At 36.5% G+C, this 27,733-nt stretch overlaps 1 protein-coding gene across 1 annotated transcript; it reads left to right on the plus strand.

The window, feature by feature from the left end:
* LOC110288782 (vomeronasal type-2 receptor 116-like) lies at positions 1-27,719 on the plus strand. Its single transcript, XM_085832732.1, has 6 exons — positions 1-330; positions 5,476-5,770; positions 6,097-6,888; positions 7,593-7,808; positions 17,259-17,382; positions 25,255-27,719. Exons 1-6 carry the CDS (start codon positions 38-40, stop codon positions 26,181-26,183), a joined length of 2,649 nt encoding a protein of 882 aa, XP_085688858.1. The 5' UTR covers positions 1-37; the 3' UTR covers positions 26,184-27,719.
* The last annotated feature ends 14 nt before the right edge of the window (positions 27,720-27,733 follow it).

The following is a 27,733-nucleotide window of genomic DNA, read 5'->3' on the forward strand; positions in this document are numbered from 1 at the left end:
GTCATGAACAAGTTCAAAACATACATGGTCACAAAACATGAACCGAGCATATATGTACTGGACAGTGTGTGATTTGCATCAAGCTGACCCATGTATTAATAGGATGTTCTCCTGGATTTTTTTCGCATGGCTCTTGCAGAATCACAAAGTTTGCTCTGATACAATTCATGTCACTAAAAATTTTAGTGCATGTTACTACTTAATTAGTGAAGAGTTTCACCATGAAGGAGATGTGATGATTGGTGCATTTTTCCCTCTTCATACTTTGTACACTGAAAAGAAAAAGCCACATTCAACTAAGCCATATGTATACTTGGACTATTATATACAGTAAGTACAATTATTTCCTTTTGAGTTCAGAATTCGTATGATTTATAGGGTGTTGTCATTAAAATGTTTTATGTGTTTGTTTTTTTTACTTTGACAAATTCACTCTTAGAGTTTCTAAAATCTTTTCATCATTTTATTTCCTTTTAGATTATTTTCCTCACTTGGGGGGAAAGAAAGTGAAAACATTGACTATTTTCACTTTAATTGCCTGGTTGGATTGTTAACAGTAATCTTTTATTTGACATTCTTGTTATGCCACAATGTCTGAATAGATTTTACTCTTATGATTTCAAAGAGGAATGATTTATTCTAAGCCTGACCTTGTTTACTTAGCATTTTGGAACTCCTGTTTGTGCCTGTGATATTAGATGATGTCACTCTTTTGTGCTCCTTAAATATTTCTTCTACCTCATGTTTTATTATAAATGTTTCTTTGATAATTTAATTTTTATTCTCAGACAGCTTTCCTGTGTTTATCTGTTTACTCTATTGGTTTGCAGTATTTATTATTATTTTAGTATATGTGTCTACCAAAACATAGTGACTATGATAGTTTCACCTTGGTGCTGTTTATTACATTGAGTTAAATAATCCAAGTTAATGGATAGTATCAGACAGTTATTGCTGATTTGGACAGAAATATTCATGTATGTTTCTTAATAAAGTAAATAATATGATTGTATCCAAACCAGACCTTCCTTTCACAAGAATACCTTCAAATATCTGTATGGATATAGACAGTAGTTCATGGAAATAGAAGAATAACACTTATAATTCCCTGTGAATACATGAAGAAATGTGTTAGATATCAACAAGCAGAAAATGATCAAAAGATATAGATGAAAGATTTTGGAATCCCTACAAATAATTTTGTCAAAATAATAATTTAAAAAAAACAAAGAAGGTGTTAAGGTGAATTTTGCTCAATGAGACAATATTCTGTGCTTGGGTAAATCTTAGGAGGTAGTAGAGCAATAAATCAAAGAGAGGTGAAAAAGTTTTAGATATAAATTAAAAGTTAATGGATTATTTTTTCACAAATTTATATTGAATTTTTAAACCATATCAAACATGATCAAATAAAATTTGTTATTTGGATAAAATATTCCATGTTTTCTTTTCTACATTTTTTTTAAAGGGAATCATGTGTTGACTCAAAGGGAATCATAATATTTTCTCATAGGCATAGTAGATGGGGCAACTTTGGTTGTTGGGTGGAACCTCTTCTATTTCATTATTTCCTCTCAGCTGTTCAGGTACTAATGTTTATGGGTGTGTGTTTCGCTTTATTTTGTGTAGCAGCAAACCATTCACCGCAAAGACTCTACTTCCAGAGATATGTGAGCAAATAATGTCTGGTTTAATCATTATAAATAAGAGGATTGATTCCTATGAAAAACATTGAATTTGTATAACATCATGAAAACATAAGCTAAATTAATGGCAAAATTCAGTGTCTTTTATTATAATGTATTAAAAGCATTTGTTGTATAGAGTTTTACTTATGAGTATGGAAAAATGTTAACAGAAAAGTGACTTGCTTTATAGTCACATTCATGGAACAGTCGTTATAAAGTTATTATCACATTCATTATTTGCAAGTGTGGACATACTTTTGATGTAGAATACATTTGCAGGTGAAGGTAAAACTGTTTGAAAAAATTTTCTCATCCTACATTGTGTGTATTAAGATCAAGATCAGGGATCCAGGTCCAGCAATAGGATCCTGCAATGCACAAGTTATATTATCAGCCAATATGTTCAATCCTTTAGTTGGCATATCTTGAATCTTTCCAAGTCTAACTGAGACTTTTCTCTATGGGTTTATGATAGTGAAATACTTTCCTTCACATCAAGTAAAATTTGTGTTTGAACATGTGTATCAAAATTAATTTGATCAAATATATATTCCTTTTGACTATTCATTGCTTGATAAAATTGATGTATCACAAAAATTTAATTCTAGACAATTTTGTTTTTAATAAACTCAATTTTACTGGAGTTATGCACCATTCTGCAAAATTCTATATATTAAAAGATAAGCCAATTTTCTAGAACATTTCTCATGTGGATAATGTCATTCTGGATTCTTTCTACCATGTTTTCCTTCATATATATTAGTAGTGAATATGGCTCCATTCCTAACTATATTGTGATTCTGAGATGGTGTTATAATTGATCTCACTCTTTCTTTGAATTTCAGCAATGCAGTTTTTCAGTACAAAACATTAACTGGATTTTGAATGCAAACACTGTTCCTTCGCCCCCCCCCCCTTTGATTCCTTTTTTTTTTTTTTATTGTCATATACTTTCTTTATTCACTTTTCAAATGTTATCCCCTTTCCTGGTTTCCCCTCTGAAACCTTCCAGTCCAGTCCACCCTCCCCATGTTCAACAACCCCCACACTCCTGTTTCCTGGCCCTGGCATTCCCCTACACTGGGGATTACAGCCTTCAGAGGACCAACAGTCTCTCCTTCCATTGATGACCACTTAAGACATCCTCTGCTTTATATGCAGCTGGAGCCATGAGTTCCACCATGTCTATTCTTTGTTGGTGCTTTAGTTCCTAAGAGCTCTGGGGGTACTGGATGGTTCATATTGTTGTTACCCTATGGGGTTGCAAACCCTTTTACTTTTTTGGGTACTTTGTCTAGGTCCTTCATTGGGGATACTGTGCTCTGTGCAATGGTTGGCTGTGAGCATCCACTTCTCATTTGAATTAACTACAAAAGTCCTTCATTGGTGCCTACCCTGTTGTAACTATTGACCTTCATTCATCCCATTTGCACTTTTCATTGACAGTAATGTCTTTTCAATGAGCTCTCTTTTTCTGTGTTTATTCTAAGGTATACATAATCTGCTGAGTTATATTTGATCAAATTTAAAAATACAAATAATATCAACCCATAGCATATACTGTAGGCTATGTGGCAGAAGTTTCTTTGACAAGTTCACACTGTAGTATCAACTGATGGACCTTTGTGCCAGCAACTTAAGGACTATCTTACCATTCATCTTCTAGAGGTGGATGTGTTTGTCCAAATAAAACATACTCATTCTGCTACTAATGAGACAAGTATCAACTGTTTTTTTTTTTTTTTTTTTTTTTTGTAAAATTTTCCTGAGGAAAATTATAACCTTTCCTAAGGAAGAATATTATACCTGGGTAAACTATTTAATAGCATTCCTTAGTTACCTGCAATTTTGTGTGTTTGTGTGTGTGTTGTATAAGTTTAAGCCCTTCTGGGCAATTAATCAAAGTTGAGTTCATGAAATTAAAATGAGACGGGAAATTCATAAGAATTTGTTTAGAGAGGATGTAAGAGGGAAATGATACAATCATTGCATAGTCTCAAGAAAAAATCAAAGGAAATAATTTTCATTTTCAAAATATACCTATAATAAATCATGTACTTTAAAATTAGATGTACAAAAGAGAGTGTTCAAATCTGTTTTATTGAAGTTGCCCATGATCAATGTTGTGTGACTATAGACTTTGTGTTCTTTTGCTTTAATAGTAGTGATTATTACCTAATTTCTCACAGGTATGGTACCCTTAAAAATAATATGTATCTTTTAATTGTATATGTATTTGCATGAATATATAATATTTATTCATGGGAAAATGTCATTGATCTCATTCCTCAAATTAAAAATAGTACTTATCAATATTTTCCTTTGGATTATATTACTTCATTTATACTACTGCCTGCCTGTTTTTCTTTAAAATTAATATTTGATGTGAGATCATATATATAACTTCTCTATTGTCTTGAGAATTCATTGTTTCCCTGAGATTATTATTAACATCTAGTTGTTAGTTTCTTTCCCACTGCTTTTGACCTAAATAGTTGAGCAATGGTGGAGAAGAAAAATATATACAGTGAAATCTTAATGAAGTCTTTTTTTTTCTGTGTTCAACTCACTTTGACTGAGAAATTCAGTGCAAGTCTTTTGTCAGTGTGGATTTGGTGCCTTTCAAAGTTATATATATATATATGTGTGTGTGTGTGTGTGTGTGTGTGTGTATTATTCTACAAAAGTTTTTATTAAACTTATGAAGAGATATTTCATAGAGTAAAACACAACAAGTGTGAGAAACTGAGTTCATACCTCCCAAAAGAATGTGAGTACATGCCTGTAATCCATATAGAGGCTAGGAGAGAGAAAGAAGAGAATTTCTACAAGTTTGGTGTGTAGAGATCCAGGCATATGTGATAAGAAAATAAAGAATTTCAGCAGACAGATATATTGGTGCAAGACTTTATTCCCAGCAGTCTAGAAAAGAGACAGATGGGTAATTCTGAGTTCAAGATCTCCCCGATATGCAGAACAACTCACAGTCAAGTCATAGACACTGTTATTGAGTAAAGCAAGGAAGCAACTGAGCACTAAATGAATGAAAAACATAAATGCATAAATACATAAAATGTAAATAAGATGAATATTTAAGAATCAACTTTGGGTTTTCTTGACTTGAATTTGTTCTTTCTGAACTCCATATAACTACACATACTAAGAGTCATGCATGCATACAGACATAACATAAAATCAACATAAATAGACATAATGATAAACATTCAAAGGGCATGGAGCTGCCTTAATTTAATCTCACCTATTAGATACAGAATCATGATTTTCTATGATTGTTCTATGACATGAGGAATTCCATGCTGCCGTATTCCAAAAATTATATCAGAGAAATAGCTACAATGGCTGCATGCAAGGAAATGAACTTCAGAATGTCATTTAATTAAGATACTGTATTTAAAATGTCATTGGTTTGACAGTAAAATAGTGGGTTTTCATATGTGGAGACCCCAGAAGGCCAAATATATACATTCCAACAGATATGCTCTGTGTGGTAAAATGATTCCTGACTTGTAAACAGAATGTGTAAAGAATCAACCTATGAAATATAAATAATATATGCTTGAAGTTCCATAAATAATGGGCAGTAATACCAAACGATCTTGCCTAAACCTAACATTTATCTAATTGAGTTCATCTGTTCATGGTGAAGAAATTAAATTACATGTTTTATATAATCAATGTTGAAGTATAAAATTTATTGTACTAAATATGTAGATGGTTTTTGCTGTATATGATCATCTGCTTACATGTTTCTATGCGATTTACATAGGTATAACTTTAAGAACTACCAGTATATTCTGGCTCTGCTATTTGCCATTGAGGAGATCAACAGGAACCCCAATATATTACCCAACATATCTCTTGGATTTGATTTCTACAATAATGAATACACTGAAAGGAACATTCTTAGGTTTACTTGTCGTTGGCTTACAGCCCATGTAAAGAGAGCAATGATACCTAATTACACTTGTAAAAAGAAAAATCTCATTGCTGCACTTACAGGATCATCATGGATAACATCTGCCCAAATTGGGACATTGCTTCAACTCTTTAAATTTCCACAGGTGAGAAAATTTTGATTGTGGGAACTGACAGTCAGTTCTCTTAGTTCATATTATAGGTGAATTTAAACTGAAAGTTTGATTTGTCAATTATCCAAACATTAAAATAATACACGGAGATCAATTCAGAAATCTCTTGCTTGTAAGAGAAAGGATGATGTAGTAAATAAAACAAAGTAAGTCCTTGAAACTTATAGGAATAACAGAAATTTCTGTAAAAGGTTATAAAGAGAATGTTCCTTTAAAATTTTCTCCTGTTATCATCTATTGCTTCAGAAATGAAATTTTGTTTGATGTTAATTCTTCCTCTTCTTTCCAATTTGCTTCAGATTACTTTTGGACCTTATGAGCCAACCTTGACTGACAATGGTCAGTATTCTTCTCTCTACCAGATGGCCCCCAAGGACACTTCTCTTTCCCTTGCCATTGTTTCTTTCATGGTTCATTTTAGTTGGTCTTGGATTGGCCTCATCCTCCCTGATAACCACAAAGGAAATAAAATTCTATCAGAATTTAGGGAGGAGATGGAGAGAAACAAAATCTGCATAGCCTTTTTAAAAATGATCCCAGCCACATGGACTTCATATTTTACTAGATTCTGGGAAAATATGGATGAGACAAATGTAATAATTATTTATGGTGACATTGATTCTCTAGAAATTCTTATGCAAATTATTGGGCAAAGGTTATTGACATGGAACATCTGGATCATGAACAATGAACCCCATATTATTGAACTTAGTGATTATTTCATGTTAGACTCATTCCATGGAAGTTTCATTTTTAGACACAATTACATAGACAATATTGAGTTTACCAAATTTATTCAAAGAGTTAATCCATATAAATACCCTGAAGACATTTATCTTCCTAAGTTGTGGAATTTTTTCTTCAAGTGCTCATTTTCTGACATTAATTGTCATGTTTTAGACAACTGTAAATCCAATGCTTCTTTGGATCTATTACCTAGTTTCATATTCGATGTTGTCATGAGTGAAGAGAGCACAAACATTTACAATGGTGTATATGCTCTGGCTCACAGCCTCCATCAGATGAGACTTCAGCTACTTCAAATGCAACCATTTGAAAATGGAGAAGGGATGGTGTTCTTTCCATGGCAGGTAATAATCTTTCTACTGTATTTTATTGTCAGCACTCTTATATATGGACTTTGCAACAACATCAATTAAGAACTGTAAGATTCAGTTTATCTTGTCCACAATCAAAGAATTGTTTGTGTTTCTAAGCTTACGTAGAAGACAAGATAGTTTCAAGTGTATGATGTTGTGAGCTGTAAGATACCATCAGTAAATATGCTTAGTCAAAATAAAGTTCATGTCTTCAATATTTAGCTGTACGATCTTTTTATGGTAATAGTTGCAGTTAAAAATCATTGATTAATATATTTGTTATAAGAGATATTAAAAAAGGAACACTTAAGAGAATCAATGATGGTTAGTATGGAGAATTGAATACTTTTAATTAATTTCTAGACATCAGGACACTCATTTTATACCCTGGAGTTCTGAATAGATTCTAAAATCCACTGGGTCTTGTTAGTTTTAAAAATGTTGAACTTTTCATAGAACAGTAGTGATTGATTGCTTACTTGAGCTTCTTTCAAAGATTTCACCTGAAGATCAATAATAATTCAGAAGTAGAATGGTATTCTGAATACTCAGGTTTTCACTTAGTCATCAGTAATGGAATCTTCATTATGTTGATGTTCACATAAAAAATTAAGAACAGTAAGACACATTCCAAAACCTCCATTTTGTTCTGCACGTTGGGCACAAGGTAATATAGAAGTATGTTTCTTTTTCAGCTTAACACATTCCTAAAGGACACTGAAGTGAAAGGCAAAAGGAATTTAGATTGGAAACAGACAATAGATACAGAATATGACATTCTTAACCTGTGGAATTTACCAAAGGGTCTTGGATTAAAAGTGAAAATAGGATCCTTTTCTGCAAGTGCTCCTCAGGGTCAACAGTTGTCATTATCTGAACAAATGATACAATGGCCAGAAATATTTTCGGAGGTCAGTTATTTGTTATCTATATGTTTTGTACTTATATTACTAACATAATTATGTTTTCTGATATAATGAAGCTTGACTCAAGTTACATTACAATTAAAGTATCAGTATAAAATACCATAAGGCAACATTAGTATACTGGCTTTTGATATTCCTTGATTCAAGTCAATAGAATTATACAGTGTTGAATAAGTCTCCCATTGTTAACTTCTATGAGAACTCGGTTTCCTCCATTTGTCACAAATTATGAATTGGGCATGTTGTAAGAGGAAATTTTCTCTCCAAATTACCCATGTTAATGCACTGAAGAAAAAAATCTCTCATTTGTATTTATATCATAAATATCAAATTTAATTTTTATTGTATGTTCAAAAACCATGACCAAGAAATGACTTTTTTAAGAAAGACTATATTTTATTCTATGGTTCTAGATGTATCATAGTCTCCCAATGATAAAATCATGACAGTATATATATATATATATATATATATATATATATATATATATATATACTGTCGACAGGCAAAGGTAGCAGAAAGAAAATGTCCACACGTATTAACAGTAAATACAATTAGAAACCTGGAATTGAGTTAGAATTTTAATTTTTCAATTCCCAATTACTTTGCCATAATTTTAACAGCAAGTCTGAATCCCCTATAGTTTCAATAACTTCTCATATAATGTCATCAGAAAGGACATAAGCACTCAAATGCTTTAGCCTTTATGGAAATTTTTCTTTCAAAGTATGATAATTCCATTAGTATCACTTAATTGTCCTTTGATTCCAATGTTTACAATGTTTAATAACAACTTGAAAGAACTTACTGAGCTATTTGTGGGTGTGGTGGATTATATTTGAAAATGCATGATTTTCACTTGTAAGAGGTTCTGATGATATAATATCCTCTGAACGCAGGGAGGAATGAATACTGCTGCCCTCTTCTATCTTGTCTGCAGTTGTGACTTTTGTACAATAAGTAATGGCATTTAAATTTTTTTTAACTTTTATTTATTTATTTATTTATTTATTTAATATTTTTATTACATATTTTCCTCAATTACGTTTCCAATGCTATCCCAAAAGTCCCCCATAACGCCCCCCACTTCCCTACCCACCCATTCCCATTCTTTTGGCCCTGGCATTCCCCTAAATTGGGGCATATAAAGTTTGCAAGTCCAATGGGCCTCTCTTTCCATTGATGGCTGACTAGGCCATCTTTCGATACATATGCAGCTAGAGACAAGAGCTCCGGGGTTCTGGTTAGTACATCATGTTGTTCAAACAATAGGGTTGCAGATCCCTTTAGCTCCTTGGGTACCTTCTCTAGCTTCTCCATTGGGAGCCCTGTGATACATCCAATAGCTGACTGTGAACATCCACTCCTGTGTTTGCTAGGCCCCAGCATCGTCTCACAAGAGACAGCTATATTTGGGTCCTTTCAGCAAAATCTTGCTAGTGTATGCAATGGTGTCAGCGTTTAGAAGTTGGTTATGGGATGGATCCCTGGATACGGCAGTCTCTAAATGGTCCATCCTTTCATCACCGCTACGAACTTTGTCTCTGTAACTCCTTCCCTGGGTGTTTTGTTCCCAATTCTAAGAAGGTGTACAGTGTCCACACTTTGGTCTTCATTCTTCTTGAGTTTCATGCGTTTAGCAAATTGTATCTTAAATCTTGGGTATCCTAAGTTTTGGGCTAATATCCACTTATCAGTGAATACATATTGTGTGAGTTCTTTTGTGATTGTGTTACTTCACTCAAGATGATGCCCTCCAGGTCCATCCATTTGGCTAGGAATTTCATAAATTCATTCTTTTTAATAGCTGAGTAGTACTCCATTGTGTAAATGTACCATAATTTCTGTATCCATTCCTCTGTTGAGGGACATCTGGGTTCTTTCCAGCTTCTGGCTATTATAAATAGGGCTGCTATGAACATAGTGGAGCATGTGTCCTACTTACCGGTTGGGACATCTTCTGGATATATGCCCAGGAGAGGTATTGCTGGATCCTCCGGTAGTACTATGTCCAATTTTCTGAGGAACCGCCAGACTGATTTCCAGAGTAGTTGTACAAGCTTGCAATCCCACCAACAATGGAGGAGTGTTCGTCTTTCTCCACATCCTCGCCAGCAACTGCTGTCACCTGAATTTTTGATCTTAGCCATTCTGACTGGTGTGAGGTGGAATCTCAGGGTTGTTTTGATTTGCATTTCCCTGATGATTAAGGATGTTGAACATTTTTTCAGGTGTTTCTCTGCCATTCGGTATTCCTCAGGTGAGAATTCTTTGTTCAGTTCTGAGCCCCATTTTTTAATGGGGTTATTTGACTTTCTGGAGTCCACCTTCTTGAGTTCTTTATATATATTGGATATTAGTCCCTTATCTGATTTAGGATAGGTGAAGATCCTTTCCCAATCTGTTGGTGGTTTTTTTGTCTTATTGATGGTGTCTTTAGCCTTGCAGAAGCTTTGTAGTTTCATGAGGTCCCACTTGTCAATTCTCGATCTTACAGCACAAGCCATTACTGTTCTATTCAGGAATTTTTCCCCTGTGCCCATATCTTCAAGGCTTTCCCCCACTTTCTCCTCTATAAGTTTCAGTGTCTCTGGTTTTATGTGAAGTTCCTTGATCCACTTAGACTTGACCTTAGTACAAGGAGATAGGAATGGATCGATTCGCATTCTTCTACATGTTAACAACCAGTTGTGCCAGCACCATTTGTTGAAAATGCTGTCTTTCTTCCAAAGGATGTTTTTAGCTCCCTTGTCGAAGATCAAGTGACCATAGGTGTGTGGGTTCATTTCTGGGTCTTCAATTCTATTCCATTGGTCTATTTGTCTGTCACTATACCAGTACCATGCAGTTTTTATCACAATTGCTCTGTAGTAGAGCTTTAGGTCCGGCATGGTGATTCCACCAGAGGTTCTTTTATCCTTGAGAAGAGTTTTTGCTATCCTAGGTTTTTTGTTATTCCAGATGAATTTGCAGATTGCACTTTCTAATTCGTTGAAGAATTGATTTGGAATTTTGATGGGGATTGCATTGAATCTATAGATTGCTTTTGGCAAGATAGCCATTTTTACAATGTTGATCCTGCCAATCCATGAGCATGGGAGATCTTTCCATCTTCTGAGATCTTCTATAATTTCTTTCTTCAGAGACTTCAAGTTTTTATCATACAGATCTTTCACTTCCTTAGTTAGAGTCACGCCAAGATATTTTATATTATTTGTGACTATTGAGAAGGGTGTTGTTTCCCTAATTTCTTTCTCAGCCTGTTTATTCTTTGTGTAGAGAAAGGCCATTGATTTGTTTGAGTTAATTTTATATCCAGCTACTTCACCGAAGCTGTTTATCAGGCTTAGGAGTTCTCTGGTGGAATTTTTAGGGTCACTTATATATACTATCATATCATCTGCAAAAAGTGATATTTTGACTTCATCTTTTCCAATTTGTATCCCTTTGATCTCCTTTTGTTGTCGAATTGCTCTGGCTAGGACTTCAAGTACAATGTTGAATAGGTATGGAGAAAGTGGACAGCCTTGTCTAGTCCCTGATTTTAGAGGGATTGCTTCAAGCTTCTCACCATTTACTTTGATGTTGGCTACTGGTTTGCTGTAGATTGCTTTTATCATGTTTAGGTATGGGCCTTGAATTCCTGATCTTTCCAAGACTTTTATCATGAATGGGTGTTGGATCTTGTCAAATGCTTTTTCCGCATCTAACGAGATGACCATGTGATTTTTGTCTTTGAGTTTGTTTATATACTGGATTACGTTGATGGATTTCCGTATATTGAACCATCCCTGCATCCCTGGGATGAAACCTACTTGGTCAGGATGGATGATTGTTTTGATGTGTTCTTGGATTCGGTTAGCAAGAACTTTATTGAGGATTTTTGCATCAATATTCATAAGGGATATTGGTCTGAAGTTTTCTATCTTTGTTGGGTCTTTTTGTGGTTTAGGTATCAGAGTAATTGTGGCTTCATAGAATGAGTTGGGTAGAGTACCTTCTGTTTCTATTTTGTGGAATAGTTTGTGAAGAACTGGGATTAGATCTTCTTTGAAGGTCTGATAGAACTCTGCACTAAACCCATCTGGTCCTGGGCTTTTTTTGGTTGGGAGACTATTAATGACTGCTTCTATTTCTTTGGGGGATATAGGGCTGTTTAGATCATTAACCTGATCTTGATTCAACTTTGGTACCTGGTATCTGTCTAGGAACTTCTCCATTTCATCCAGGTTCTCCAGTTTTGTTGAGTATAGCCTTTGGTAGAAGGATCTGATGGTGTTTTGGATGTCTTCAGGATCTGTTGTTATGTCTCCTTTTTCATTTCTGATTTTGTTAATTAGGATGCTTTCCCTGTGCCCTCTAGTGAGTCTGGCTAAGGGTTTATCTATCTTGTTGATTTTCTCAAAGAACCAGCTCCTTGATTGGTTGATTCTTTGAATAGTTTTTCTTGTTTCCACTTGGTTGATTTCACCCCTGAGTTTGATTATTTCCTGCCGTCTACTCCTCTTGGGTGAATTTGCTTCCTTTTGTTCTAGTGCTTTTAGGTGTGTTGTCAAGCTGCTAATGTGTGCTCTTTCTAGTTTCCTTTTGGAGGCACTCAGAGCTATGAGTTTTCCTCTTAGAAATGCTTTCATTGCGTCCCATAAGTTTGGGTATGTTGTGGCTTCATTTTCATTGAACTCTAAAAAGTCCTTAATTTCTTTCTTTATTCCTTCCTTGACCAAGGTATCATTGAGAAGAGTGTTGTTCAGTTTCCACGTGAAGGTTGGCTTTCTATTATTTATTTTGTTATTGAAGATCAGCTTTAGTCCATGGTGATCTGATAGGATGCATGGGACAATTTCAATGTTTTTGTATCTGTTGAGTCCTGTTTTGTGCACAATTACGTGGTCAATTTTGGAGAAGGTACCATGAGGTGCTGAGAAGAAGGTGTATCCTTTTGTTTTAGGGTAAAATGTTCTGTAGATATCTGCCAGATCCATTTGATCCATAACTTCTGTTAGTTTCACTGTGTCCCTGTTTAGTTTCTGTTTCCATGATCTGTCCATTGGTGAAAGTGGTGTGTTGAAGTCTCCCACTATTATTGTATGAGGTGCAATGTATGCTTTGAGATTTACTAAAGTTTCTTTAATGAATGAGGCTGCCTTTGTATTTGGAGCATAGATATTCAGGATTGATAGTTCCTCTTGGAGGATTTTACCTTTGATGAGTATGAAGTGCCCCTCCCTGTCTTTTTTGATGACTTTGGGTTGGAAGTCAATCTTATCTGATATTAGAATGGCTGCTCCAGCTTGTTTCTTCAGACCATTTGCTTGGAAAATGGTTTTCCAGCCTTTCATTCTGAGGTAGTGTCTATCTTTTTCTCTGAGATGAGTTTCTTGTAAGCAGCAAAATGTTGGGTCTTGTTTGTGTAGCCAGTTTGTTAGTCTATGTCTTTTTATCAGGGAGTTGAGTCCATTGATATTAAGAGATATTAAGGAAAAGTAATTGTTGTTTCCTGTTATTTTTGTTGTTAAAGTTGGCATTCTGTTCTTGTGGCTGTCTTCTTTTAGGTTTGTTGAGGGATTACCTTCTTTTTGTTTCTAGGGCGTGGTTCCTGTCCTTGTATTGGTTTTTTTCTGTTATTATCCTTTGAAGGGCTGGATTCGTGGAGAGATAATGTGTGAATTTGGTTTTGTCGTGGAATACTTTGGTTTCTCCATCTATGTTAATTGAGAGTTTGGCTGGGTATAGTAGCCTGGGCTGGAATTTGTGTTCTTTTAGTGTCTGTATAACATCTGTCCAGGATCTTCTGGCTTTCATAGTCTCTGGTGAAAAATCTGGTGTAATTCTGATAGGCTTGCCTTTATATTTTACTTGGCCTTTTTCTCTTACTGCTTTTAGTATTCTATCTTTATTTAGTGCATTTGTTGTTCTGATTATTATGTGTCGGGAGGTATTTCTTTTCTGGTCCAGCCTATTTGGAGTTCTGTAGGCTTCTTGTATGTTCATGGGCATCTCTTTCTTTAGATGTAGGAAGTTTTCTTCTATAATTTTGTTGAAGATGTTTGCTGGTCCTTTGAGTTGAAAATCTTCATTCTCACCCACTCCTATTATCCGTAGGTTTGGTCTTCTCATTGTGTCCTGTATTTCCTGGATGTTTTGAGTTAGGATCTTTTTGCATTTTCCATTTTCCTTGATTGTTGTGCCCATGTTCTCTATGGAATCTTCTGCACCTGAGATTCTCTCTTCCATCTCTTGTATTCTGTTGCTGATGCTTGCATCTATGGTTCCAGATTTCTTTCCTAGGGTTTCTATCTCCAGTGTTGCCTCATTTTGGGTTTTCTTTATTGTGTCTACTTCCCTTTTTAGGTCTAGTATGGTTTTGTTCATTTCCATCATCTGATTGGATGTGTTTTCCTGTTTCTCTTTAAGGACTTCTACCAGTTTGGTTGTGTTTTCCTGTTTTTCTTTAAGGACTTGTAACTCTTTAGCCAAGTTCTCCTGTAGTTCTTTAAAGTCCTTCTTGATGTCCTCTACCATCATCATGAGATATGCTTTTAAATCCAGGTCTAGTTTTTCAGGTGTGTTGGGGTGCCCTGGACTGGGCGAAGTGGGAGTGCTGGGTCCTGATGATGGTGAGTGGTCTTGGTTTCTGTTAGTAAGATTCTTACCTTTACCTCTCGCCATCTGGTAATCTCTGGAGTTGTTATAGTTGTCTCTGTTCAGAGGTTGTTCTTCTGGGGATTCTGAGTATCCTCTGTCAGCAGACCTGGGAGACAGGCTCTCTCCTCTGAGTTTCAGTGGTTAGAGCACTCCCTGCTGACAAGCTTTCCTCTTAAAGGGAAGGTGTACAGATATCTGGGGTTTGGACCTCCTCCTGGCTGAAGAAGAAGGCGGAAAACAGGACCTTTCCCAGATGCTGTGTTGCTTTGGCAGGTCACAGAAGCTGTAGGCTTCTGTGGTACACACTCTCAGCTGTGCAGACTAAGTTCCTAAGTTCAGTGGAGTCCTGGATCCAAGATGTGCTCCCTGCTCCTGAGGCAGAGGGCTCCTGAGGCAGAGGGCTCCTGTGCAGGGCAGACCACTGTCTTCCAGCTAGGAGGGTGCCGGATGTCTGTGGCCCCAAAAGGGTGCTGCCTCAGCGGCTCTGTGGCTCCCGCCTGTCCCAGAAGCTGTCTGCCTCTGTGGTCCTCAGTCTTACCTGTACAGACTAAGTTAGGCGGAGTCCCGGAGCCAAGATGGCGCTCCCTGCAGGGCAGGTCACTGTCCTCCGACTGGGAGGGTGCCGGATGTCTGCGGCCCCTAAAGGGTGCTGCCTCAGCAGCTCTGTGGCTCCCGCCTGTCCCAGAAGCCGTCTGCCCCCGTGGTCCCCACTCTGACCTGTACAGACTAAGCTCGGCGGAGTCCCGGAGCCAAGATGGCCCTCCCTGCAGGGCAGGTCACTGTCCTCCGACTGGGAGGGTGCCGGAAGTCTGCGTCCCCAAAAGGGTGCTGCCTCAGCGGCTCTGTGGCTCCTGCCTGTCCCAGAAGCTGTCTGCCTCTGTGGTCCTCACTCTAACCTGTAGACTAAGTTCGGCGGAGTCCCGGAGCCAAGATGGCGCTCTCTGCAGGGCAGGTCTCTGTCCTCCGGCTGGGAGGGTGCCGGAGGTCTGCGGCCCCAAAAGGGTGCTGCCTCAGCGGCTCTGTGGCTCCCGCCTGTCCCAGAAGCTGTCTGCCTCTGTGGTCCCCACTCTGACCTGTACAGACTAAGTTCGGCGGAGTCCCGGAGCCAAGATGGCGCTCCCTGCAGGGCAGGTCACTGTCCTCCGACTGGGAGGGTGCCGGATGTCTGCGGCCCCAAAAGGGTGCTGCCTCAGCGGCTCTGTGGCTCCTGCCTGTCCCAGAAGCTGTCTGCCTCTGTGGTCCTCACTCTAACCTGTAGACTAAGTTCGGCGGAGTCCCGGAGCCAAGATGGCGCTCTCTGCAGGGCAGGTCTCTGTCCTCCGGCTGGGAGGGTGCCGGAAGTCTGCGGCCCCAAAAGGGTGCTGCCTCAGCGGCTCTGTGGCTCCTGCCTGTCCCAGAAGCTGTCTGCCTCTGTGGTCCCCACTCTGACCTGTACAGACTCGGCATTTAAATTTTAATGGAACCTTTTCAAGTTAGCTAACTTTTTTGGTATATTTCTTCCTACAGATATATGGTTATTTGCTTCCATGATAATTATAAATCCTCTCAAGTTGATATTCACAAGTCACAATAATGGTGGAAGCTGAGATGCTCAACACAGGTGTCAGAAAGTAAAAAGATATTGTTAGACTAAATGGACCGCATGGACTCCTATATCTTGTTCCTAATCACTAATGATTCACAAACTTGTACTTAACTCATTAAGATTCCAAATGCTTTAACACTATGATAATTCTTAGAGTAAAATTTTAAACACATTTGCCTTCTCAAGGACATGATGCTTTCTTTCTTTTATTTAAAATTTCTTTTTAAAAAATTTTTATTGAATATTGTATTTATTTGCATTTCAAATGTTATACCCTCCCTGTTTCCAATCTGCAAACTCCTTATCCCATCCCCCACCTTGGCTTCTATGCTTGTCTCAATCCTTACCCACTCCTGCTTCATTGCCCTAGCTAGCATTCCCCTATGCTGGGCATCAAATCATCAGAGGACCAAGGTCTTCCCCTCCCATTGATGCCATACATGGCCATCCTCTGCTACTTATGCTGCTGGAGCCATGGATCCCAATATGTGCATTCTTTGGTTGGTGGTTTAGTCCCTGGGAGCTCTGGGGTTTCTGTTGCTTGATATTGTTGTTCTTACTATGGGGTTGCTAATCCCTTCATCCCTTTCAGTCCTTTCACTAACTCCTCCATTGTGGTCCCTGTGCTCAGTGAGATGTTTGGCTGTAAACATCCTCATTTGTATTGGTAAGGCACTGGCAGATTCTCTCAGGAGACATATATATCTGGTTCATGTCAGCAAGCCTTTCTTAGAATCCACAATAGTGTCTGTGTTTGGAGAATTGATATGGGATGGATCCCCAGGTAGGAAAATCTTTGGATAAATGTCCTTCAGTCTCCACACCATTCTTTTTCCTTTCCTTTTCTTTAGATAGGATCAATTCTGGGTTAATATTATTGAAATGGGTGGGTGGCCCCATCCCTCAAGCAGGGACCTTGCCTAACCTATGAATATGGTCTCTATAACTTTTCTTTCCCATTTTTGGTTATTTCAGCTAAAATCATCCCCAATGGATCCTGAGAGTCTCTTGCTTTTCTGACATCTGTGACTTTCTGGTCACTACCCCTAGTTCCCCATGCCCCATTATAAAAAATAATCTTTTAAATAACTCTTGGTGTTAAAAAGAGTATTTCACCCTTCATTGTTAAGACCTTAAAAAAAACTGTTTGTACGATTTTTCATAAAACCCTAAGCATCTGATAACATTCATTTCATTTTTTTCAGGTCCCTCAGTCTGTATGCAGTGAGAGTTGTAGGCCTGGATTCAGGAAAGTATCCCTGGATGATAAGGCCATCTGCTGCTACAACTGCACTCCTTGTGCTGACAATGAGATATCTAATGAGACAGGTAAATGCAGTTCTATGGAAAACTTCCCATTTCTCCACTGAATTCCACAATGTGGTAGCAAATGACAAAGATTTGAGTAGAAATCATATATGAACATTTTATTTCATTTTAAAGGGAATTTAAATGTCATAGCTCATCACTATTCCCTTGAAATACCTCAACACGGCCATTACAAATCATTCTTGATTTATATTTTTAATCCAGTGCAAATATTACTATTGGAAGATAAAATATATTCCCCTGTACTTTTCATTGTTTTCATTTCACAGTGCCTTTAACAACATGTATTAATACAGTATCAAAGATAGATTTTCAAAACATATTTCATTGATTTTTAAGAAGCATCTAAGACTCATCTCTGTTGCACCTTCATGGGGATTATTAACAGCTCATTTCTCATTTTTAGTTGTTTGATGATTTCATAAAATGTGTTTTCACCACATTCATCAATCTCACTACTCCCAGATTTAATTTCCTTTTTCCTCACTCCCAACATTTTTAATTAAACTATCTAATACAGTTCATGATACTCGTGTATACTTACATGTGTTCTTGTCACTTAAAAATTGCTTACCAACCAGGTGTTGCACACTGAAAAATAACACTGATTCACCTTCCAGTAGGTATGAATACCTATTACCTCATTTTTCTGAAAAAGGGAGTGTCTTCATCACTACCTTCAATATCTATGCTGAAATTTGTCTAAATTAAGTTTTACTGCATCTAACACATTTTGTCATGTGTTATGAATTATGGGAACAATTTCTGTGTGTTCATAAAATAGTATTATTTTGTAGTCTTCTGTACACTGAAGATCTTGCTAACTTTCTGGCTTCTCTTGGATTAGAGTTTTACAGAACACTTATTTTATTACTGAACCTATTAGGAAAGATTAGAGGTTTTGGCCTTTTAGGGGGAGGTATCATGCTAGAGGCTGGCTTTAGGTTTAAAAAAGTCCCTGAGACATCTCTACTTTTTTCTGCTTCTGCCTTCAAATCAGGATTTAAGCATTTAACTTGTGTTCCAGTGTGATCTATCCCTGACTCTCTCTATGCTTCCTGCTATTATGGAAATGAACAAATACTCTAAATATATAAGCACACACCACATTTAATGAATTCATTTATTTATTTACAATAAAGTCATGGAGTGCACTTTGTGGCCACCATCCCACAGTTCCTTATCCCATTACTTCACCAGCCCCTGTCTTGGCCCTTATGCTTCTTAAAGTTCTTAAACTCTGTGGGTCGTGTCCTAGGTACTCTGTGATTTTTGGCTAATATCAACTTATTAGTGGCTACATATGATGTATTTTTTTACCATATTTTTAACATTTACTATATTACCTCACTCAGGGTGATATTTTATAGTTTCCTTCATTTTCCTTCAAAACCCATGATGCCCTTGAACTTAATAACCTAGTAGTATTCCATTTTGTAAATATGCCACATATTCTGTATTCATTCTTCTGTTGTAAGATATTTACGTTGCTTCCAGCTTTTGCTATTACAAATGAAGCCACTATGAACATATTCTAGCATGTTTTCCTGTGATATGATGTGGCATTTTGTGGGTATATGCCTAAAAGTGGTATTGCTGGGTCTTCAAGTACGTTTATTTCCAATGTTATGATGAACTGCCAGAATGATTTCAAGAGTGGTTGTACCAGTTTGCAATCCCAAAAGGAATAGAGGATTGTTTCACTTTCTCCACATCCTTGACAGCATGTGCTCTCACCTGAGGTTTTACCTCAGCCATTCTAATTGGTGTAAGGTGGAATCTTTAGGTCATTTTGATTTCCATTTCACTGATCACTAAGGAATTTAGTTTTTAAATGCTTTTTAACCATTAGAGATTCCTCTATTGTGCATTATTTGGTTCATTGTGAGTTCCTTGATCCTCTTGGACTTGAGTTTTCTGAAAGGTGCTACATATGGAACTATGTTTATATTTCTAAATACAAACTGTTAATTAAACCAGCACCATTCATTGAATATGCTTTCTTTTTTGATTGTATGCTTTATGCTCTTTGTCAAATAGTGTCCATGTATATGTGGGCTTATTTGTGGGTCTTCAGTTCTATTCCATTGATTGAGGTGTCTATATATGTAAAGGTACAATGTGGATTTTAACACTATTGCTCTGTAGTACAGTCCAAGATTAGGGATGGTAATTCCTCCAGAAGTTCTTTTCATTTTAAGTAGTGTTAATGCTATGCTGGGTTTTTTGTTTATTCTATATGAAATTAATAATTGCTTTTTCATTGCTTGTAAAGAACTGTGTTGGAATCTTGATGGGGATTACATTGAACATCCTCTGCTACAGATGTAGCTGGAGTCAGGTGTACTCCTTTGTTGATGGCTTAGTCCTTAGGAGTTCTGGGGTGTCTGGTTGGTTGATATTGTTCTTCCTATGTGGTTGCAAGCCCCTTCCACTCCTTCAAGCCTTTATCTAACTCCTCTGTTGGGGACCGCACACTAGCTCCAATGGTTGGCTACGAACACCTACCTTTGTATTTGTAAGGCTCTGGCAGGGTCTCTCAGGAAACAGCCCTATCAGGCTCCTTTCAGCATGCACTTTTTGGCATCCACAATAATATCTGTGTTTGGTAACTGTATATGGGTGAATTCCCAGGTGGGACAGTTTCTGCATGGCCATTCCTTCAGTCTCTGCTCCACAGTTTGTCTTTGTAATTCCTTCCATTGGTAATTTCTTCCCTCTTCAAAGGGCCAAAGTGTCCATACTTTGGTCTTTCTTCTTCTTGAGATTCATGTGGTTTGTGAAAAAATACTGTTCACAATGAACACAAATAACATCAACTTCATGTAGCTCTAACCAAGTAAGTGAAAAATCTGTATGACACAAATATCATGTCTCTGAAGACAGAATTTGAGGAGGATATAAGAAAGTAAAAACATCTTCCTTGGTTGTAGATCAGTGGATTTAAAATAGTGCAAAAGGCTATCTAACCAAAAGCAATGTCTAAATTCAATGTAATCCCCATCAAAATTCCAACACAATTCTTCACAAATTTTCAAACAACAATATGGAGGCTTCTGACTGTTAAAAAGTGTCCACACTCTCTTCTTTTAATATAAACTTTCAATAATAATAAATTTTACTATCAATATTTCACCCACATGAAATCATTATAAACACAAACACACACACAAAACCAAACAAAACATATGAATATCTAAAATGAATTTTTGAATGTATCCTGTGTATGTATAAAAAGAGCCATTCAAACAGTAAGGGCAAATCTGGCCAGTGTTTGTTCATTAATTATATTGTAAAACAATATGCAACTCAAAGAAATGCTAAACAGTGTAAATTTGAAATTATTGCTGATAGAAAGTTGAACAGTAAGTTTATAATTTCTTTTATATGTTAAAATATCAGTTCAATATTATTAATGTAATAAAATTGACACTTTGGTTATCAACTATATTTTGGGAAATATAGAAATATTGTGTAATACAGTGTCTTAGTTAGTTTTTTTTTACTGCTGTGAGCAAACACCATAACAAAGACTACTCCTATATGGCAGCATTTAATTGGGGCTGGCTTACCAGTTCAGATGTCCAGTCAATTATCTTCAAGGTAGGAGCATGGAATCATCCTGTAAGGCATGAAGTAGAGGAGCTGAGAATTCTACATCTTCATTTGAAGGCTGCTAGTAAAAGACTGGCTACTTAGCACATAAGACAAGGTTTTTAAAGCCCATGCCCATAATGATACATTTACTTCAAAAAGGCCACAACTACAAATAGTGTTTCTCCCTGTATCAAGCAAATTGAAACAAGGACTTTCTACTCCCTGGGTCCCATAGGGCTGTTTAATGATTTGACACTATGGAGGCAATACCTAATAATAGCATTATAAAAGAGTACATTTTGTCTAAATTACAACATCCATATATTTTATAACAGTTTCAACAATGTTAAAAATACAAGTTCTAAGTCTGTTCTTATATTCATTCAAATAATTCAATGTAATTGCCAAAGCAAGACATGAACCAGTTGGGCAAATTACAAACTGTGGAACTCCATATCTGATGTCAAGGAGCTCTTCAGCTCTCCACTACTTTTTCATCTTCATTGACAGAAAAAAAAAACTTCTTTCTCCTGGGATGCTTCCAATCACTGCTATTAGCTTTCCTCAGCAGATTTCTTATGGCTCTGGAATCTTGAACATTTTTGGGTTTCCAATAAACTTTAGCTTTATTGTTTCTCCTTCTAATGTCTGGAATTTATGTCTGGATCTTCTAGGTTTCTCCAAAGGTCTTGCATTATTTTTCCTGCTCTTCTATGTATAGAGCTCTAGGCTCTGGTTGACTTCACTCTAATTTTGCTGGGGGTTTTAGTGATCATCCCATGCCAGTGTCATCTCCAGTATACTGGGGTCTGCACTTCAGCAACACTTCCCCAATAGCATATCATAGGCTCTCCTCATGGTGCTAAGCCTCAACTTCGTTGCCTGATCCCTCTACTTCTGGACCATCAACTGTAACGGAGGCTTTACTTTCAAAAATGCCATTTCCTGGTTTCTCACATTGTCTAGCCTCAGCTACATTCCAGGAACTCTTAATACTTTCAAACCCACTACCACCTGTGTGACTCTAACACCAAGTTAATCTGCAGGTCCATGTAAATCCTTGGCTACCTCTGGAACAGAACATCTTTTTCACTCAGAAAACACTTCCCAGATGATTTCACCTCAGTGATGCTGATCTATTCTTACTCATTGCTAATATTTTAGCTCCAGCTAACCAGTTTCAATTGTTCTGATATTCTCCTTCCCTTACTTACTAATATGTAAGAGCCACATGGCCAATGCTCCCAAGTTTAGCTGCTTACTCGGGCTGTAATATGTCTTCCCCTTATTCTAGTACAAGCCTTTGTTTCACAACTCTGTGACTGCTTAATTTTTGCTCTCCTTGAACTTGCGCCTTAAATTGACCTTGAAATGAAAAATCTGCATGGCTTTGTCTCCAGAATGCTGAGATGTAATGCAAGTACACTTGGATTTAAGCTTTTCTCTACTTGGACCTTACTCTGTCACAGGCTCACCTTACACTCAGGGATATGCTTGTCTTTGTCTCCTGGGATTAAAGGAGTGTACCAACAAGCCTTGGGCTAAGCTTCTCATGGCCACTGTTTTCCATGATCAGGGTCAAATGCCTGTGTCTTCCAGCCCCAAGATCTGGACTACAAGTTTTCCCACTATTTCTGGATTCTTGATCATTCCATATTAAATCTCCTATGTATCCCCTTTTCAACTCCAAATACAAAGTATAGTTTGATTGGATAAAATCTCACACAGAGATCAACTATTCTCTTAACTCCTTTTCTCCTTGCAACTAGCATTTAGCTTCATTTCACTTCATAAGTGCCCCTTTATTTTTACTTGAAATATATTTTTCCTTTCTAAGCTTGCTATGCGTGTATGAAAATTCTCTTCATGCACTTCATGAAACTTAACAAGAGATCAAAGTCTCTGTTCAGCTTTTGGGACTTCCTAATAAATTCAGTTAATACAAACCCCTTTATCTTACCCTCAGGTAGGCTCTTAGACAAGGGCAAAAGGGAACCACATACTTTACCAAAATATCACACGAGCATTGCCATATAAATATTCTCCTCAGAAACATCTAGAACAGGGATTCCCCAGTTCAAACCTTCAAACAGAGGTTTCTGTATTAGTACAAGGTTGTCCCATTAAGCCCCATTTAAAACATTCTACTGCTTTCCAAATCCAAAAAGTGAAATTCCACATTCTTCCAACCAAAAACATGGTCAGGTATATTACAGAAATAACAGACTACAGGTACTAACTTATGTCTTAGGTTTTTATTGCCGTAAACAATCACTTTGACAAAGTCACCTTTTATAAGGACAACGTTTATTTGGGACTGACTTACTGGTTCAGAAGTTTAGTATATTGTCCTCAAGATGAGATAATGACAGCATTCAGGCAGTCGTGGCACAAGAGGTTCTTAGAGTTATACTTTTTCAGGTGAAATCCTCTAGGAAGTGAATGAACTCCAAGTATCTATGATTAGATTATTAAAGTCCAATTCCATAGTGGCATACTTCTAGGATCCTGCTCAAGGGGAGGTCTTGATGCCTGAAACTATTACTAAGGCTATGGAGCACTCACAAAAAGGGACTTATCATGACTGCCCCTCCCAAAAGACCCAACAAGCAGTTGACATAATCAGATGCAGATATTTGTACCCAAAAAATAAACATAATCATTTGACCCCTGTTGTTGAATTAGGGAAAAAGCTGAGGGGAAGCACAGTCCTGTAGTAGGACCAGCAGTCTCAATTAATTAGGATCCACAAGATCTCTCAAACATTGGACCACCAAACAGGCACCATACACCAGCTGATATGAGGTCCCCAACACACATATAGTAGAGGACTGAGGGTTCTGTATTCATTCAGAGATGATGTACATAATCCTCAAGGGACTTGAGTCCTGAGGGAGTTTAGAGGTCAGATGGGGTGGGAGTGGAGACATCCATATGGCGATAGGTGGGTGGGGAGGACATATGCGATGTCAAAATTTCAGAAGGTGGATAGGAGGATAAAATATGGAGTGAAAAATATAAATAAAATAATAAAAATATGAGGGATTACAAAAAATATAATACATTGCTCTGGAATTTTTTAAAATTTTTATAAATGTTATTATTAACATAAAGTAGATGCTCCAAAAATTTAAAATTACAATATGTTGGTACAGAAGTGTGAATGTGCTTGGCCCAGAAAGTGGTACTATTTTGAAATGTGGCCTTGTTGACCTTCTTTTTCTCTGGCCCTTCTTTACTTCCATCCCTGTAATTATTTCAGAAAGGAACAATTATGGGTCAGAAATTTGACTGCAGAATAATAACCCATCCCTCTTTTGATGTCCTATGTTCCTGCTGAAGGTGTGCACTATAAGATTACCCTACCTATTGTTGGGTTTTTTCCAAGAATATTCTATCTCCATGAAAGTATATGCTTGCTTTAAATCTTGGAAAACATATTACTGGGTGAATTTTGAGCAGTATCTCATGTAATAGGGTCTATTTCATAACATCTAGAAGAGAATAAACAGAATTTGAAAGCACAAGGAATTTTAGGGAGAAAAGTAAATTTAGGATTCACATATAAGAAAGCATTATCTGAAAAAAAATGCAAAAAAATTCCACTAATCTAGATTTTCCATATTTAAGTAAAAAGTATCTATTTATTATGAATACTATCAGAGCCACAGTAAATTTTTGCAATGTAATTTAATATCCTACTTATTTTAAAAGAGGCACAGCATTTTTGGTAATGCAGACAAATATTGTATGAAAAGAGAATATAGGCATTCAGGTAGCACAACTTAAATTGCAAATATGAAGATGGTAAAGGAATTTACTGGAAGTTGGTAAGTACCTGGAAAGAAACAATACTATTCTTTAAAAAGGTAGGGCTTGAAAGTCTACATATTTTCCCACTGAAGCCATTCCTAGCTCTACATACACTGGCTTTCCTGAATTTAATGAGTGACTATTAAAATGTAAAAGATATAGAGAGCACAAGGAGTTGTGATTAAAACTTAGGGAAGGGAAAGAGTGTGATGATAGTAATTAAAAAAAGATTGCATTAAAATATTTTATATTTGAACATAAATTTGGAAAGAAATATGTTAGGAAAAAGGTGCCGTTTATAAATCTAGAATTATACATGCCAGTGTACTAATAACTTTTTTTCCTGAGGAAAAAATGTACAGTGACTTTTGTGATAGTCCCTATAGTTAGAAATGTCTCATAATAAAAGAAATTGCTATAGATTGGACACCTGATCTCATTTAAGCCTATATTTCTGATCAGATGTAGACCAGTGTATGAAGTGTCCAGAGAGTCATTATGCAAATACAGAGAAGAACAACTGCTTCCAAAAATCTGTAAGCTTTCTGGCCTATGAAGACCCCTTGGGGATGGCATTAGCAAGCATAGCTTTGTGCTTATCTGCACTCACAGTCTTTGTTATTGGCATCTTTGTGAAGCACAGAGACACTCCTATTGTCAAGGCCAATAATCGGGCTTTAAGTTACATTTTGCTCATCACACTCACCTTCTGTTTCTTATGTTCTTTGAACTTCATTGGTCAGCCCAACACAGCTGCCTGCATCCTTCAGCAGACCACCTTTGCAGTTGCTTTCACTATGGCTCTTGCCACTGTGTTGGCTAAAGCTATTACTGTGGTCCTTGCCTTTAAGGTCAGTTTTCCAGGGAGAATGTTAAGGTGGCTAATGATATCAAGGGGTCCAAGATACATCATCCCTATCTGCACCCTGATCCAGCTTCTTCTTTGTGGAATATGGATGGCAACTTCTCCACCATTCATTGACCAAGATGCGCATACTGAAGATGGATACATAATCATTTTGTGCAACAAGGGCTCAGCTGTTGCCTTCCATTCAGTCCTGGGATACCTCTGTTTCTTGGCCCTTGGGAGTTATATCATGGCCTTCTTGTCGAGAAATTTGCCTGATACATTCAATGAATCCAAATTTCTGTCATTCAGTATGCTGGTGTTCTTCTGTGTCTGGGTCACCTTTCTTCCTGTCTACCACAGCACTAAAGGGAAGGTTATGGTAGCCATGGAAGTATTCTCAATCTTGGCCTCCAGCACAGCACTCCTTGCCTTCATATTTGGACCCAAATGTTACATTATCTTGTTAAGACCAGAAAAGAATTCATTTAATCACATCAGGAAGAAAACACATTCTAGAAGGAAGAAATCTCCTAAAATTTAGTTGATAAAAATAAATTTAGCTTTAAGTTAACAACATCATAAAGGGGATTATTCATATATCATTCTAAAATATGTTATAAAATTATAGTATGAATGCAATCTTATCAGTGGTTATTCCTTTATTCAACTAAATTATAGTGTTATAGTGTGAAAGCCATTAATTTTCCATGTTTGAAAACCACAACTTTTCTGGTGATTCAATATCTCCGAGTTGAAGACCTGATGCTTCCATTCCTGGATCATTTCAAATGTTCATATCCCCACTTGATAGAAATTCTTTCTTTCATTTATTATTTTTATATCATTTAACCTCATAAGTATTTTTCTTCTGCCTGAATTATTAAACATTTATTGTGGAAAGTCTATTGGAATATAATTTCTTAAGGTTTATTAATCATATAAAATCTTAATTGCCATTTAACTAGTTTTTAAAATATTTATCTATTTAATTTTCAACATATCAGTTTTGAACAAGAACATGGTATATGTAAAGCTGTCAAGGCACTTAATTACTTTATAATGGTCTGTTTGAATTAATTTGTTTATATGTAAAACCACAACCTGTCATAATTTAAATGAAAGGTTTAATAATGTAATAGCATTCTAGTTCCTGGCATTATGTTTGCATATTATCTTAGTTTGAAGGCTCATTAAGAAATGTATTTTATTACCCAAAGTGAAATATGAATCAAAGAGAATAATCCACTTAGAGCCCATATTCATCATTTGACAGAATTTATTACTTGTTCAGCTGTTTGAAAGTCAGATGACTACCCTCACATGTTTTAAATTTAGACATTTATACATACATTATGTAGTATTTACTTTTATGGTGCATGAAATCATCTGAGAATTGCTGGTTGTCACAGCTAGTTCATGTTGAATTTTTGTATTGTTCTTAAAATAAACTGTTTATTTGATTTTTATTCATTAAATTTTCTCAGTCTCATTTTCTATATATTGGTATAAAATAGTTATTTGAAATCTAAAATCACTCAGAGCCTTCCATTTTGTTACAACTGTTCCTCCATGATTCATTATTATTTTGAAAACATTGGATATTATACTTAAAACAATCTTCTTTTCTACCTACATTGTTATATGAAAGAAAAGAAATATAAAATTGTTAGAAAAATAGCCTATGACTTTTCTTTAACTCATGGTCTACCTTTCCTCTTAGTACTATATCCTTGGCTATACCCTTTAAATAATTTTGTCAACTTTCCTTTTTGTCTGATGACCAGTTCAACAAGAGGGTACCATGTCTTAATTGGAAATCTATTTTAGTCTATCCAGTTGTAGAAATACCAATACTTTGGAGGGAAACATACACCTCCCATATTACTAAGGTAACATTGGCACATTTATATATAATGGGAACTGTGAAATTCCATAAGCCGGCAAAGCTAATCCAATAAAACAGACCTCGACATTAAGATCATGATGAACTGTTTTTCACTTTTTCTACCAAAATATTGTTTGAAATTAGACTCAAACTAACTAAGAAACAATAAAATTTGATAAATATCTACTATAATGAATATTTAATTT

This window comes from Mus caroli, unplaced genomic scaffold, assembly GCF_978045245.1.
Source record: "Mus caroli unplaced genomic scaffold, Mus_caroli_1 scaffold_18, whole genome shotgun sequence".
Taxonomy (NCBI): domain Eukaryota; kingdom Metazoa; phylum Chordata; class Mammalia; order Rodentia; family Muridae; genus Mus; species Mus caroli.